At 46.8% G+C, this 17,537-nt stretch overlaps 1 protein-coding gene across 1 annotated transcript in view; it reads left to right on the forward strand.

Moving 5' to 3' along the window:
* LOC135389747 (ovostatin-like) overlaps nt 1–17,537 on the forward strand; it is a 58,333-nt gene that overhangs the window by 5,260 nt on the left and 35,536 nt on the right. Inside the window, exons 7-19 of the mRNA XM_064619779.1 lie at nt 1,145–1,250; nt 1,327–1,450; nt 5,046–5,188; nt 6,155–6,358; nt 6,449–6,577; nt 11,087–11,254; nt 12,462–12,614; nt 12,720–12,795; nt 13,361–13,470; nt 13,650–13,785; nt 14,529–14,658; nt 15,948–16,176; nt 16,447–16,692. Coding sequence (XP_064475849.1) covers nt 1,145–1,250; nt 1,327–1,450; nt 5,046–5,188; nt 6,155–6,358; nt 6,449–6,577; nt 11,087–11,254; nt 12,462–12,614; nt 12,720–12,795; nt 13,361–13,470; nt 13,650–13,785; nt 14,529–14,658; nt 15,948–16,176; nt 16,447–16,692 — 1,954 coding nt within the window. The remainder of the gene's footprint in view (nt 1–1,144; nt 1,251–1,326; nt 1,451–5,045; nt 5,189–6,154; nt 6,359–6,448; nt 6,578–11,086; nt 11,255–12,461; nt 12,615–12,719; nt 12,796–13,360; nt 13,471–13,649; nt 13,786–14,528; nt 14,659–15,947; nt 16,177–16,446; nt 16,693–17,537) is intronic.

Consider the following 17,537-nt stretch of genomic DNA (forward strand, 5'->3'; position numbering starts at 1 on the left):
ACTCTTAGAACATTTCTCACCACATAAGCACAATCTAAAAACAGATGGTGGTGATGGTGGTGGTGAAAGGCTCGCCGTTCTCGGTCTCACAGAGGTGGGCAAAGTCACGACTAATTATTTAAATAAAAATTCAAATGTGTTTCGTGAAAAAACGTAACTTCGAAAGAAAGGCTCCGTCAGCATTACAATGGGCACTACTCCTTTTGGGACCTCCAGTGGACATATTTAAGAGAAAAATCTGCCACCGAAGCGGATCATTTGGTGCAGTAATTAATTGGTTTCGGTTTACATATTTTTGTCGCGTCTGGTCGCGGCGAAGCGCAAAAGGACGTAATTCAATGGTGGATAAGGGAGTCTAAGAGCGTCCTTTTGCGCTTCTCCGCGACCAGTCGCGACAAAAATATGTAAACCGAAACAAATGAATTACTGCAGCAAACGACCCGCTTCGGTGGCAGATTTTTCTCTAAAAGGTGTCTACTGAAGGTCCCAAAAGTAGTAGTACCCATTTTAATGCCGACGGCGCCCTGCTAGAAGTTAGGTTTTTTGCGAAACTCATCGGAATTTTTATTTAAATAATGACCACCTACCACTCATACACACGGTGCGAGCTTGTAGGCGGTATGGGACAGATACTTGTAAAAAAGACAGTTCGTCGATTGGTGCACCCGTTCCCGAAGTATTTAGCCCGGGGATTTAACTGTGACACCCAGTATAGAGGATTAGCAACAAAGCTTAGCATTGATGCAGCACATTGCAGCGGTAGTATACCAGGACCGCCGGAAAATTAACAAAGAACCACCTGCCGGCAATCTTAGCTTCTACTTTCCATTCCATGGTGTCTTGCTTTAGAAGTTTTTAGTTAGAAGAAGTTAGAAGTTAGAAGAAGGAGAAGAAGAAACACAATTGAAGTTTTATTTATATAGTGCGCGCCTTCCTCTCATCCACACGGTGCGCATGCTTGTATGTGGTATCGGACAGATACTTGTAAAAAAGAAAGTTCTTCGATTGGTGCACCCGTTTGCAGCCCGGGATTTAACTGAGACACCCTGTATATTCGTCCTACAAATTAGTAATTGAGAGGAACGTGAAACCGTTTGAAGCGATGCACGTAAACTGCTTACATAGACTAGTGCGTTCTCTTTAGGTACACCTTCGGACGAGCTGTGAGAGGAATCGTGCAGATATTTGCCTCTCTACTGTACTTCTTCTTCGAGCCCGGCCAAATGCCCGTGGTGTACAGAACTGACAATGTACGGACATATATCACCGGGATCATTTTAACGAACTGCCGTCAAACGAGCCGAACACTTTTTTACGTCTACGCAGATCAACGGCTGCTACAATTACACCTTGAATGTCTCCCTTCTTCGAGGAAATCGAGATCAAGGCAGATTCTTTCCCTTTCCCAACTCAATCAACCTCACGGCTGTCGTCACCGAACAAGGCACAGGTAAAATCACCTTATATCACTTAAATCACATTGGGGATAGCGTACCGCCCCCTGGCGATGAAGCTCCTCATTCATCATTTCAAAACGAAGTTGTTCAGTCTTTGAAATGAACTTCACCACATAGCACATGCAGCGATAATGATATCATTCGAGTGATGCTTGGCTAGGAGCGTGCTATGCAGTGAAGTTCATTTTTAAGGCCTATGACTCTGTAACTCACGCGGCATGTTTGGCTGCGATACAAGGTGCTTGTATCGAGGGCCACCTGCTGAAATACCTCTGGGACTTTCTCTCTGCCCGTATGTTTGATGTGTGTGTGTCAATGGGCGCATGAGCTCCAAGAAAAAGTTCGAACGTGGGAACGTCGAACGGGTTCGAACGTCCCACAGGGCAGTGTTCTTTCGCCCACTCTATTCAACCTGATCATGGCCGGAGTCCACCGCAGGATTCGCCCATCTCCGTATACCCTTCAGCTTACCATCTTCGCGGACGATATCTGCCTCCGCGTTGTGGGAGACAACAAGGAGAAGCTTCGTGACACCGCCGAAATTGCACTGAACGGCCTCAGTGCGGTACTTCTTGAAAGGGGGCTAGCTGTATCTCCAGAAAAGTCTCAATGCTTGGTTTGCATTCCCCGCCGAAAGTATGTGGGCAAGGGTTTCCCTAATCTTTCCATCAACTGCACTCCCATCCCAAGATGTGAGGTTTGCTTATGTTGGCGTCACCATTGACAGCTCTTTACGCTGGTCTAGGCTGGTGACACAAACGGTCTGTAAAGGCAAGAAGACTCTTAATTTACTCCGAAGGATCAGTGGCAAGTCATGAGGCTGCAGTTCAAGTGCGCTGCTCACGCTATACAAAGCCGTCATTCTCTCGCGTATCCTGTACGTGTCACCGTACGTAGATCTGGCACCTTCACAATGGCAGGCTCTTGAGCGGCTCCATCGGGCAGGAATAAGAACGGCGCTTGGAATACCCAGCTTCTCTGGAATTACCCAGGCTTACCTGGAAGCCAAGGAAAAGCCCGTTAGTCATTCCCAGTTTAGGGGGCTCCGCTACTTAGACAACTTGGCCACGTCCGGAAGCAAGCACTCTCTTTTTTCTACCCTCGTAAAACGGTCACACACGTCCCTCGGCCGCTAGGCCAGCGAATACGCTACTAGCGCCCTGGCCCACAGTGAGCGATCCCCACAACATCCTGCTGGGTTACCTTCAGTGCCATGGCGGGAGTTTGTACCGGGTGTAACGCTCTACGTTCCGGGCATTCATAAAAAGAGGGAATGTAGCCCCCTGGTCGCTAGAACGGGGGCTGAGTACCTTATAACTGACGTCTACCACTCACATACTCCAGTATTTACTGATGGCTCTATTGACGACCGTACCAGAAGTGCTACTTGTACCTTCCACATCCCATCAGTGAACGTGGCCTGGCAGGGGAGATCATCACGTTATCCGATATCCTCCACGACTGCTAAACTCCTGGCTCTCCTGCATGCAGCTGCTGCGGTCCAGGTGCGAGGGTTCGCCAGGGCAGTCCTACTCGCAGACTCGAGAAGCGCTCTATGAGACGTGATGGACCCCATGTGTGACAACAACAACAACAACAACAACATAGATGAATGGATGATGATGATGTGGGATGTTTCCCTGCGTTGAGTGCAGGACCCTACCCCATTCCAAAAAGGTTCACATGAAAGGATGACGAGGGAAGGAAATCCCTACAGTTCGTGAAGGAGGCCGGTGGCCCTCAGAAAGGAAAGAAGAGCGCCAAGTGCACGGCACTGGTGTCCAGGGTTACTCCATGGGCCGAGAACTTTGCAGGTGACAACATCTTAGCGCAAAGCATCAGAAGGTCGTGCGCTCAGGATAAACAAACCGGAGGCGATATCGTCTTCCAATGGATCCCGTCCCACGTCGGTGTCGACGGCAATGAAAGGGCGGACCTGCTGGCGTCCTCGGCACACCTGGGCTTGCAGCAATATTTTGCCAACTCCGGACGACGCCGACAGGCAGACTGCCGTTCAGCAGCTTGTTGAACTGCGCCACCCTGGGATACGGCACATCATGCACCATCATCGCCCCCCTCTTCCCATGAAAAGCCTTCCTCGAAGCATACATACCATGGTCCATAAGCTCCGCACTGGGTGTGCGTTCACCAACTTTCAGCTATTCAAGCGGGCTCGGGCTCGCTAGCAGACATCCTCTACCCCGCTGGTTCTTCTGCCGAACGTTCCGCCAAAGCAAGAAACCTCATTCTCTTCCTGCTGAAGACAGGCCTTGCTGATCGACCCATCTAATACTGTACTCTCCCCGATGAACTCGTGCACCTCACCGTATCCCCATCCTTCAACCTCCTCTATCCTCCATCCGTCCGTCCTTCCTTTGTGTTTTGTTTTGCTATGCGTTTTCCTTTTCTTTTTTTGGCTATAGTCGTGACGACGCCCACTTCTGTGTGGCCAACAACGGCGAGCCTATCCTGCCCCCCCCCCTCATTTCTAAGAGTGTAGCTTCACCGCATACCAGCTGTGCGCCAATCACTACCACGAATGATAGGGCTCTCTCTTCTGATTCTAAGAGAGGTGGGGGCGTACGCCTTTGTGTGCCAATTATAACATATTCAAATTGACACAAAAAGGCGTACGCCCCCTCTCTCTTCGAATGAAAAGCGATAGTTCTATCATTCGCGGCAACGGTTGGCGCACGGCGTGCCGTGCGGTGAAGTTCTGTTTCTAGAGTGTACACTGTTAAAACAGAACTTCACCACATAGCACGCACCTAGCCAACCATCATTCCGAATTATATCATTGTGTGTCATGTTTTGTTCAAAACAGGGGGGAGGCGCCTATCTGGGACAAGATAATCTGTCCCAGATAGGCGCCTCCTCCCATTTTCAACTAACCAATACACAGAATGATATCATTCGGAACGATGGTTGGCTATGAGCGTGCTATGCGGTGAAGTTCTGTTTTAACAGTGTAGAGTGAATTGAAAAACAAAGAGGAGTGGGTTCAACTGCCGTAGCTTTCTTATTTTCGACAACTGAACAAGTGTCCCAAAATCCATGCGAAGCCACATATTTCATTGAAATTTGATACAGCATATTTTAAATATGCATAAGATGCATTCCCGAGAACGTCCCTGTTGAACAGTCAATTTATTGAAATATGGAAGAGTGAGTCACTCTTCCATGCATCATATGCAGTTGCATTAAATGAATGCATCATAAGCATATTCGAAATAGGCTGTATCAAATTTCAATGAAATATGTGGCTTCGCATGGATTTTGGGACAATTGTTCAATTTCACCGCACATACACTCATGCTGCGTTGTTTGCTCGCCAGAAGTGTAGCCATGCTTCCTGCTAGTTTGTTGTTAGGTTGTAAGGAAAAAAAAAAAGAAAGAAAGAGGAGTAATTGAATTCGTCTCCCGACTTATTCTGCTACTCCTAACATAAATTCGCACCTTTCTGCTAGTCTTGCTGACGACTCCATAGTGTTTTGGATGATTCCGCTTTGCACTCTGTCGCTTCATTGTCGTAACAGCGCGACATGCTACGTAATTGTACATCAAATCTGCTTTATTCTGAAATTTCAGACGTTTCCAACAGTGCCACTAATCTCCTGAGCCGTAGCTCCACAAGGATCCTTTTGAACTTCAACTATCCCAGTGACGAAACGAATGTTGGATCTCGAACTCAAGATAACACCTTCAAAGTTGGCATTGCATACAAAGGGCGCGTAAGGGATTTTGAGTGCTTTTACCTCTTGCTAGGCTGCTACAAACAGAGAAAAAGAACAGGAAATACAGCGAAGGTGTTGCTCCTCCTTGTTGCTCCTCCATGTTTAAAAGATACCGCCGTAGTTGCTCCGATTTTCGAAATCGTAAGCTACTATTCCCGGAGACAACATAAGAGCTACAACCACCGAGGTATATTTCCGCCAGACAAAAATCTAGTCTGAACATTGGAAGTGAGACATACGAGAAGATGTTTCGTGAACGAGAACGTAAATACATGTATTTTACCTGTTCGCTTTCAGGGCATATAAATGTGCGCTGGGTATACGTCGAGGAGTTTGACGGGTGCCTTCGCAACATGAGAAACAGAAAGAAGACGGTTGAGAACATCTAATTTTGATGAAACGAGACTTTCGTGCAGAAGGCTGCACTTCTTCAGGTACCTGAAGAATCTGAGACCCGAAGAAGTGCCCCCCCGCCTTCTGCACAAAGTCTCGTTTCGTTAAAATTAGGTGCTCTCAACCGTCTTCTTTCTGTTGCGAATTTCTATCACCGGATGCTTGCGCATTGCTCTTGTGTACGTACTTTACTATGTCAACATGAGCAGTGTAGAAGCAACAGCTTGAAGCGTGCCGCTGCACTACGTTGTGACTCGGAAGAGTCGCGCGCCCGCCTGAGCGAATCAGAGACACATCTTAAGATTTATGGGGGTAGTTGATCTGTAGTTGTTGACTTGCCTCAAAGTATACGTAGCATCGAAGTTTATTACGCGTTACTCTTACATGGATAAGTTGACAAGTAAATTTAGTAAAAAAATATAAGGAGAAATTTAATTCGGCACTTGACCAATTCTGCAACTAAAAAAAACAAAACAAAAACACAACAAAAATAAAATAAAGAGAGAAAGAATAGAAACGTATCATATATACGTCTCATATTTCCCCACTTGTTCGTTCCCTCTCATGTAGCTGTACGTCCAGAAGCGCGATGGGACACCCCTGCCAGGGGTGAGAATTCAGATTTGTGTCTTCGTCCGCGAGGAGCAGTATTTGTGGCGACAATGGAACACGTTCCGCAAGCTGGCCTGCAAGAACTTCACCTCGGATTGCCACGGAATTGTACGCTTTACCCTGCCGCCTTTGGGCAGGAGGGTGGAGGAAGCCTACGTCGAGGTACGCGGATTGTTCCTCTTTCATAATCTACCAATGCCTTCACCAATGCAGTAAGTTATCTCTGACGTCGACCGTCGTATCTATACGCAGGCAATTGCTGTGGACTACCCAACGATCGTTGTGCCAGACGGCCCAACTCTTCGGCAACCGTCAGCTGTTTTGAATTTGAGGGTCTACTACTCTCGCCAAAGCCAGTCCATCAAGATTCAGACCACCGACGTAGGCATATTGCCCTGTCAAGCTCAATACGAAGCACTTGTCGTGCTCACCGCTGTACCAGGTTACACGTACAACTTCTATTTCTTGGTGAGTTTGCCATAGTATCTGTGATCGAATGTTTTCTCCTTGTCTCTATCCTCTACATAGAAGTCCATCACACTTGAAGGGGTAGCAGGCGCTTTCTATCATATGTCGTGAATGAGAGCCACAAGATAGAATATAGAAAAGTTTTGAATGGTTTAATGCCTAACGCATGCTACCCTAGCTATGGGGTAGCGTTCCATTCCTGGAGTGGAAAACCTCTCCACTTCATCGTCAGAATATAATTGTTGTAATTGTTGTACCGGGAGTGACGTCACTCAAAGCCTCGGCACATCCGTCGGTCTCCTGTGAAGCGTGCTTTCACTGCGTTGCACAAGTGTGCACAGGAGAAGCAGCCAAGAAATATATATCGGCTCTTCATAACGAACCCTCAGATTGGGGTAGAAACAGACAAACATGAGTCTCAAACACAGCTGAAAGTTTATTTTTCAACCAACGCAAATATATACATCAAAGGGGAAAGGGAGAACAAGAAGGGGAAAGAAATAGCTTCAACTGCTCCGTGTAAGAAACAGAAGGATTGCTAACGCCATTCCCAGAAGTACGTATCTACACGGTTTCCCGTAGAACTCTTTTCACTGTGTCAGCCTCTTTGACCACAACTCTGGCCTCCTTCCAAACGATCTCGGAATTGTTACATCCCTGAAGATGTTTGACGAACTCTGAATGGGGATCAGCTTTCTTTACGTTGGCCTACGTGCTCTCTTATGCGGTCACAATGAAAAGAGTTCTACGGGAAACCGTGAAGATATGTACTCCTGGGAACGTCATTAGCAATCCTTCTGTTTCTTACGCGGAGCAGTCGAAGCTCTTTCTTTCCCCTTCTTGTTCCCCATTATTCCCTTTATGTATATATTTCCGTGGTTTGAAAAATAAAATTTCAGCTGTGTTTGAGACTCGTGTTTTTGTGTTTCTACCCCAGTCTCAGAGTTCGTTATGGAGATCAGATATCACCAGACACCAGTTCGCCTGCTTACTAGCAGCTCTTTACGTATATCGGCTCTGTTATCAAATACGTTTTCCCTGATTTCTTAGCAAGCGGACGCAATGCTGCCGCGCTTATCTAATGGAGCATGATAGTGAAGCGTGTTTGCTTAGATAAGCAACTTGGAAAGCCAGTAATGCCTTGCAATTGAAACTGACGAAAGACTCAGAACGAGCAAGACGGCAGAAACTTGCACTGATGAATCCGGCGCGGACTCGCGTTTCAGGTCAACTCGCTCCACCACAGAGCACGCTTTCTTGCTTTGTCGAGGAAATTCGGATTCGGACGGAACTCCAACAGAACACTGTCGTCTCTTCCGCATCTTGCAAGGCCGAGCAGGAGCGAGCGGTGGGACGACACGATAAGTTTGTCGGATGCGCGCAACGATTTCCGCCGTGCCCTTGGCTGGAGCACGGTTGCTTTTCGCTGGTGAATTCGTATCCGGTCTCTCCGTGTCGGATCTTGTTGCTCTGTAGCAGATTCGGGTGCTCATTCCGGAGCGACCAGTGGAAATCCCAAATCAGTGAAAAAGGTCGAGGCCCGAGGTTGTTAACGCTACAATACTGCATCTTTGCATGACCGCTAACACCTACCAAGCCGTCACCTCACGGAAGGAGCACATTATAATGGTCTGTCCGGCTACATCGGACGCCAGACGGGAACTCCAGAAAGCAGAGTGCTGCACCCTGGAACATCAGAGCTACAGATTGAGGAGATCGTCCATCCGCGCGGCAACCTTCAGCGCCGCAAATCCGTACAGGAAGCTCTGCTAAACTTTCTGAAGGCAGTGGACCCTCACGGTCGGTTGTAGTGCAGGAAACTGTAGAACCAGACGTGTGAGCCTTCCCCTTCCCCCTTTCATCCCTTCCCAGCCGCCAATCTAGGCAGGCAGACCGCTCATATCCCTACGTCACCCCCCCGCATTCTAGACCTGCTAGGATAATAGCGTCCGATACTCCACAACAGAAGAGCCGGTTGATGCAGGCATTTTGATGCGACTTAATTTGGACGCTGTGTATAATAGCATGGCGCCAGTGCACCCCTGGGGCAACCACTTCGGGGAACGGCGGGGACAGGATCTATTTATTGGGCAGGAAACGCCAGCCAAAAAAAGACGACTTGCTATTCCTTAGTAAAAAAAAAAATTCCTTAGCTATTAATCAAGTTCCGAGTGCAGTCAAAGTCAGTCGCCGAGCTGATGCGGGGTCACCGATTTTCCGTCGTTCTAGTCATAAGATCACAGGCTGCTAAGAAGGACGGTACCCCGGAAGGTACAGTAGAGAAGCGCTGTTTGTGGGGCCAAGTAAGGTTGCTAGAGAGTTGGCCGAGTATCCGAGGCTCGTTATGAGAGACTGGAGCGTGTCACGGAAGGTCGTGAAGAAGGTGTCGAGTGTCCGCTTCAGTGTTGCAGGTAGAACATAGGGGGATGGCTTGCTTGCTCATTTTAAACAGTAGTGACGAAGTACGAGCAACATTAAGGTGGAGCCGATGGAGGACAGATCCCCAACGTCCCAGAGACACGACCGCAGACAATATCATCCATCGTTGGGTCGATGGACCTCAAGAAGGGGTACGTTGGTCCTTGCAACGTCCTTGACAAAGAGCTTCGTGCTGACAGTAAGGAAGCGGCGTAGCTGCAGATGGCAGGCAGATGTCGAGATGCGTATACCAGGGTTGCGGAGTTGCCACTCCGGAGGTGGAATGATTCCGGAATCATTCAAGATTTATCAAAGCCTGGAATGGAATTGGAATGGAATGGCGTAAACTGTTGTAGGGACGGAATGGAATTAAGCATTTTTTGGCAGGAATGGAATTGGGATGGAATGGTCTGGGTGTCTCGGTGGTAGTTTTGGTTTCAACCCTGTGGTTTCTGCCCTCTTCTGCCATGAAATAACATTGTCGTTGTGCTTTTTTCGTGCTGAGTAATGTCAGTCTCCTCTAGCCCTTCTGCGCTAGCCAGCACGGTTACCGGTCCTTTTTCTTTTATTGATGGAATTAAAGTAATGGAATAGGGTTGCCAAGCCATTCCAGGAGTGGTAACTGACCATACCTTTTCATTCCAAGGAATTGAAAGCAATGGAATCGGAATGGAATGGTTGACCCGATTCCGCAACCCTGGCGTATACTACCAATCGGCTCTATCGCGTGGGCTCGTTTCGACGCGGCGTCAACGCGGGTATTGCCGTGGAAGCCCACATGATTCGGGATCCATTGAAACTGCACCACGTGGCCCGAAGTCAGCAGGTCGTTGTACATTACGAGTATCATGGAATGGACATCGCGGATGATTTTGACAGAGTATATGATACCAGGATAGCTAGGGCTGCTCTTAACCCCTTCAGGTACATGGATGTTACTGTACTTTAGGCGACAGGTTGAACAATACCGAATAAGACAAACTGAAATGAGAGTACAGTCTAAACTCGTTAATATGACCAAGTCCGTTCCCGCCGATTTTGGTCATAAAGCGAAATTGTCATATTAACGAGAAACATACGAAAAAAAAAACGCCCCCCCCACACACATACACCTGTGTGGATCTGCTGCTACATGCTGTACTAAAATGAAGGCGATTCAGTTGCTGTTACAATTTATTTGCGAAAGAAATCCGTCAGAACTGTCTGTTTCGTAGCACTTTCAATGTGCAAGCTCTCCACTGTCTCTATTGCGTTACAAATAGCATGCACATTTTGAATGTCCTTCTGCTGCTCGAAGAATTGCAAAGCCATCTTGAGCGCTTGGGTGGCATCCCTTACGTTGACGAGAGCAGGTGCACATAATTCGACTATGACTCACTAACGAATTCTGAAGACGGGGGTGTGCTTTATACGACATTGTCCACACATGCGTCACACCGTGCCACTGATATTCTTGGTGGATCACAAAAGCCGCAGGGTCAACAGTCGGTGGTCACAATTGGGACAGAACAACTGGATTTTCCGCCGTTCGTTCTCGAAACTTTCTTCGTGGTCGACGAGGTCAACAGTCGGCGGTCATAATAACGAGGGCAGAATACACGTGTTCTCCTTGGTCCGTCCCCAAAATTTCGGTCACAGTCGGATTAACGAGTTGTCATAATAACGAGGGTGAGTTACATGGTGTTTCTATGGGGAAAAACGATTCCCTAGAAAACCGGTCACAAAGTGAGGATGTCGTATTAACGAGTGTCATAATAACGAGTTTAAACTGTATAAGGTTTCCATACAGCTTTCTAGTCTGAGTTTCAACAGAGTGGCTTAATACCTATATATCCAATGTTCTGCTTGCAGGTTGTCGTGGGTTCAAAGATAATTAAAACTGAAGTGGTTTCGAAGACTTTCACACCGGCCGATCTGTATGCTGAACCAGTAGATGACACATACGTTGTCAATGGTCCACCACCCCCGGGATGTAAAGGGCCTATGATTGGACTGCCAATGCAGGACAGGATGAACGTTGCGAATTTCACGTACACAGTTTATCTCCCATACGACGCGAGCCCCGAAGTGAAGATACTTGTCTTCTACGTTCTACGAGGCTCTGCTCATGTTCCCGATGAGATAATTTCTGATTTGGCCTACTTCCAAGTCGCTAAATGCTTCCAGAACGTGGTAAGTTCCGTTTAATATCGTCCGACATCATTTGCTGTCTCTCCTAATGCCGTAACGTGGCTGACGTGTGCCATACGGCTAATTAGAATTAGACAAAATAAAAACAAAAATAAAAATATGGCGGTATACCATTAAAAAATCACAATAACGTACGGAGCTCATAGGGAGTCAGGATTGGTTAAATACGCTGTTTTACCTCGTTTAGGGTAGTCCTGAGGAGGAGACGTGCTTTTTACAGCGCAAGCTGTAAAGTGGATGTATTAAGGGCGTGGGGGAGTTTCTGGAGTCAGCGGAAGAGTGTCTGAAGCACGGTGGTCTGAAGCATCCAGTAAAGCGCTTCAGCAGCGCCTCACACAGGGCCCCTCAGACTCACGTTGGGATAAGCCTGCGCTTAAGTGCTTCCGCCCGCACCTCACAGAGGGCGCCACAGTCTCACGTTGTAATATCTCAGGTGGACACGACAGCAACACTCTTAAAAAGGAACTTCACCGCATAGCACGGTCTTAGCCAACCATTATCTCGAATGATACCGTTATCTGCCCTGATTCGTTGAAAACGGGTGGCGTACGCCTTTTTGTGACACTTATGCTGTTCATAATTGTCACAAAAAACGCATACGCCTCCCGTTTTCAACAAATCAGGGCAGATAACGATATCATTTGAGATGATAGTTGGCTAAGACCGTGCTATACGGTGAAGTTCATATTTCAGTGTGCAGTGTCATAGCAGTGTCTCTGTTTATCGTGTCTCATAGTCTCTTATAGTCTCTTAGTGTCCCATCATCGTATCTCTATTTGTGTGTGTGTGTTATATTTTAATAAACATTGCAGGAGGAAGTCCGACTCCACATGGGTTGGGGTCGTGCTTTACAGACGTTTCTTTCGCCATTCCGCGAGCGATGTTTTAACCGTGTGATCACATAATATGATTTGCGTGTTCACCCATACACTCGTAAAAATGAACTTCACCACATAGCACGCTCCTAGCCAACCATCACCCCGTATGACAACTTTCTCGCCCTAGATTTGTTGAAAACGGGAGGAGGAGCCTATTTTGTGCCGTGCATAATGGCACAAAATAGGCTCCTCCTCCCGTTTTCAACAAATCAGGGGCAAGAACGTTGTCATTCGGGATGATGGTTGGCTAGGAGCGTGCTATGTGGGGAAGTTCATTTCTAAGAGTGTACGTGCGTCAAACCTTTTTACAGGTTACGCTCGATTTCCAACCAGACCAAGCAGCACCCGGAAGTAATGTCAGCGTTATTCTTACTGCAACCGGTAACTCGCTGTGCGGTGTTGGAGCTGTGGACAAAGGCGTTACTTTGCTCCCAGGTTACGAGTTTAGGAATTCCAGGCAAAGTGTCAGTATATTTTTCGATGACTCTCGTATTTGTATTACAATAGAAACGAGTCGTACTATTCGTCAACACATTTTGAGATATGCTCATGAACTTTTCCTCTTCTAGATCATCGACCGTCTGAGGTATCTGAACTTCCAGTTCTACAGCACCTATCTCGTTAACCAAACGTACTGCTTCAACGGTACGACAATGCATACAGACCGTTTCTGAGCTTAAGGGCTCTTGGAAGTGCCCATGCTGTGTTTGACTGCCACATTGAGGAAAAAACAAAAAACAACACGGCAAAAAAAAAAAAAAAAAAGAGCTATGCACTTGTGCATTATTGCTTTAGTGAAACTGTTTTATGACTTGCTCACCCATCAAATTTGTCTTCGTAACAGTCTTAGCCTCTCAAATGGCGATGGTCCAACAACCTTAGTGATGGTGATGTGATAAAGAAAAAATGGGGGTGTCAGTCACGACAAAGTCGGACTGGCTGCCCCAGGACGCCCACACAGAGAGAATGCAAACAGATGAACGGGTCAAAGTGATGGAGTGCAACATATAGCTCAAAAGCTTCAAACGAGTTAGTGTAAAATGTCAGACAAGAAGACTCACTTGGGGAGCACACAAAGCACGCGCTGAGCAAGTCACAGAAGAGCCTTAGTGTCTTGATGAAGATCTTTCGCTTACACAGCTAAAATGCCTGAGTGACTGACTTTCTCAAGTTAGGAACATTATTCTGGATATGCTTTTGTTCTTTTTAGGTCCCTACCGATACCAGGAAGGCTACGAAGGCTGTGGTAACAGCCGCTCAAAGCGCTCCCTGCGATACCCTGAAGACGCTGTTTTTTATGATTCGCTATCTGCTTTTGAGGTAAGCACGAACGAAGAGTGCTTTATTTCGTTTTCACATCATCTGCTCCCCCCATTCATCATCTCGCAATAAAGTTGGGGTTGTTGCACATCATCAGCACCACCTGTAATCACACCTGCACCACATTTAGCAACTGTGTTACCCTCCTATATACTTCTTGTATTGAATGCATATTTTAGGATGCTGCTGTGGTTGTGTTCACTAACATTCGCCTCCAAACTCGGCCCTGTCCGAACCGTGCTTTCCCTGGATACCCGATCCCGCAACTCTCTCAGTATGATTACTACTACGATAGAGGTTTTCCCTCATTCAGCCGTAAGTACTGCACGAGCCTGGCAATATTTCTTTCTCTCGGGGATAAACTTCAATGAGCAGACGGGCTACGGCCTGACTACGCGCGCGCTTGAGTAAAAGTGCATTCAAGGACGTTGAAAACAAAGAATGATTGACCTAGGGTACACTTGAGATCATACTTACCCGCAACATGTCACCGTGTGACGGGTTTCGAGCAGCATTTGACGAGATTGCAAGAAGATTGCGAGAAGATGCAAGAGGCAGACCGGAAGGACTGTGTTGCTAGTTGCTATTTTCATTGCTATTTCAATTGCTATTTCCAATAAATATAGGGTTAGGACTACACTCTAAGGTGAAAAAAAAAAAAAACAAAAAAAAACGAAAAATACGAAGGAGATTTTAATCCTTTTGAAGACTACGTGCTGTGCTGCAACCATGGGTCGTTTTCGGGTCTGATTTCTTGGAAGTTTGTGCACAGTTTAGAGAATATTTGCAGTGTAGGAGAGTAAATTTGAGTCTCATGCACAACAGAAAATGGCGAATAATTCCAAGCCAGGGAACCGGAACCCGTGATCCCTCCCCACGTTTATCCTCAGAGTGTAGGAAAAATGTGGACAAGTTCGGCATTACATTTAATAAGCCACTTCACATCCGTCCCTCCCCCTAATCTGTTTGAAATTACCATCGGAATTGCTTTCTATTGTAATTATGAAAAGGGTATGCGTAATTCTCCTCGGAACGTCAAACAGGATTCAATAAATTAGGTGGCCCATCTAATGGAGAGGGAGGTGCAGCTATGGGTCCACCATCCGAAGGAGCCGAGTCGGTGGAAGGACAGAACACCATTCGAAGCTTCTTTCCCGAAACGTGGCTATGGCAGATCGAGAGAGTTGGGTGAGTAGCCGATAAGGTTAACACCGTGCTCTATAGTCTCAACGTTCTGGTATTCTTTGGATGGATAAAAAGGGATAAGTGTGTAAGTCTTTCTACAACAACTTCATTTTAATGATCATGATGATGAACAGCACCATTGCGGAATTTTCCGGAACTAGTGCCGCCAAATCGAAGAGTCCCATAATTATGATCAGATGAGATCAGGGTAGCAGGCGACTTATGGTCGGCGTGTTGCTTCGGTCTACCGCAGCTGGTGCCCTGGCATTCCAACACGCGAGAGTGCAGAACAACCACGTCCACTTCGTCGCTTAGCGGTGCCAAAAAGATCGCGCTGCCGCACCTGCAGCTCGGTTTTATTTCCCCCCATAGAAAACGAAGTTATGTACAATATACACAGGGTTGCCAACGTGGCTACCAACACGGCGGACATGACACACACAACATGAACCCTGTCCAAGCTATGAGTTAGATGGCTAAAAACTGGTCAAAAAGATGGTCAAACCCCCGTCATGGGGTTCTCCCCCACACCAGCCCCGCCTGTCCAAGGATCGTATCCCGCGCACAATCATGAATCATGTGCGCGGCAATCACGTTTAGGATGCGCTCAATGGTCCCATGTTTTGTGACAACGCCTGCAATTTGCGTCATCCACTCAGTCTATCTTGTGTAGCAGCGATTTGTTCAGTACAGGCCCGGTTTTCACGTTGCTTGAAAGTTTCTCGAGTCGAAGGAACTGCATGAATAACGATGGGATGGAGTCGAAAAAAAATTTAACAGGTGATTGCGAATAATCGCTCGAATTCCTTGTTCTCTTTGATTGATTCATTGATTGATTGGTAAAAGAAAAAATGGAGATGTTAGTCCCAAACTACTGCTGAAAGTAGGTCTCGGGTGGTGGGTTAGTAGGGAAAGTTCAGGTAGGAGATTGAAGACGCGGTGCAATCAAGCAGGGCATCACAAATTCGCGGTAAGACTGTCTTATACGGATCTGGTTGTAGGTATATCCTAAGCGGACTCATCTGATTGTCTCTGATTGGCTCTCACGAGTCCAATGGGGGCAGCGGTCAATCTTGACGGTGAGCGACAATACCACTTCTCATTTTGACACGCATCTCATGTGGTATATCTGCACTCGACATGCTCAGCGGCTGCCGATAACTTAATAGAGTTGACCTTCCTTCATACGTAACTCTCGAATACAGCTTCGAGCTTTCATTTATTGCAGCCAAATCCACATTTCAAGAAATTCTAGATTATTTTTGCTTAGTCATCTCAACATGCTTGTGCAGACCGGATGGCAAGGTCGTGTTCAGAGAGACCCTACCCGATTCGATCACTACTTGGGAAGGCACCGCACTCTGCGTTCATCCCACGGCGGGCTTCGGTATATCTAACCTGGCCAACGTCACAGCATTCCAGCCACTGTTCGTAACTCTCACCCTACCACTGAATCTAATACGTGGAGAATCTGCGAAGGTTGTTCTGACAGTCTTCAGCTTCATCAACGAATGCATTGTAGTAAGTTTACAGAACTCAAAAACTAGTAAAGGCCACTTTTCGTTGATCTTGCTTTGAGCGTGAACTCTTAACAACTCGACGAAAGCAGCATCCTTGAGTTTAACGGACGAAGGGAAACGGGAGACACAAACAAACGACGAAGGGACGCGCACATTCTGTGTCTCTCTCCGTCCCTCAAACTCAAGGATGCTGCCTTCGTCTATTTCACACCAGCTCGCCTGCCTCCTCATACATATAGTTCCTCTAATAACTGTTCTCTTTTGTCTTCAGGTAAGAGTAAGCCTGGTCGGTCTCGAGAACGTGAGTGTAGACGAAGCTCCCAGTTTTCCATACGCGCTGCTCTGTGGGGGATCTGACTCCACGTCGTTCAAGTTCAGCGTCACCGCGACTCAGGTCGGGGTCGGGAAACTGTCTGCGACAGCAGAATCGAGACCCGAATATGCTGAGAAGTTCCCCGATGCCAACGTGTTCCCGCTCAATGCTAGCGACACAGTTATCCAGTCCATCGATATCAAGGTGAACAAGTGTTCTTGCATCTTACACTTCCTTAATTTCTGTCTTGAAAAAGGAAAAAGAATCACGTCACGAGTTAATATTTTGAACAGTTTGATGCTGTAGTATCAAGCCTGCCGTGAGCAAAGCACGAGATTTGCAACTTCAATGCATTGGTGCATTTTCAGTCAAGTTGAGTTGAGTTTGAATGTAAGAAAAAAAAGGGGGAAGAAATGGAATTCGTCACCTGACGAATTCTGCTAATCCCATCAGGAACCCTTAAAGGGATAAACCCCCCAGAAAGGACAAAGAAAAATGAAAAGATAAAAATAGAAAATCATCACCCCTTCCGGTCACCGAACTGTATACGCACATGCGTAGCTGCATCCAATAGAAGTGCGAGAAACTATAAGAGGAACAAAGAACTCGACGACACATGCTTAGAACACGGTCCTAAAAATACTGATTCGATATCACTGCTCACTATGAAGTTGACAAGTGCTGATAATGCCGCATCTCTCTTCTTGGGTTCCCATACACCCAGCACCTTGACTATATCAAAGGTTCTATTGTACAAGCGGTCTAGAGTAGACTTCAATGTAGCTCTTGTGCAATGCTTAACGATGTGTTCTGTCTATCCCACAGATGCGCACTCTTAGAAAAAAGGGTATAACGGTTGCACCTTTAAGGAGGTAATAGTTGTCGTGTATGTTGTGCCTAAAAGATTGCAAAGTTCTACCTGCTACCTGGTTGAAATCTGCACAACAGATTAGCGCGAATCCCAAAACAAATTTTAGTTGCATTAATCTTCGTTGTACACAATGTGCTCAATGTATACTGCACTGTCAATGCTGGGAAAGTAGCACTCC

Source organism: Ornithodoros turicata, chromosome 3, assembly GCF_037126465.1.
Source record: "Ornithodoros turicata isolate Travis chromosome 3, ASM3712646v1, whole genome shotgun sequence".
NCBI lineage: Eukaryota > Metazoa > Arthropoda > Arachnida > Ixodida > Argasidae > Ornithodoros > Ornithodoros turicata.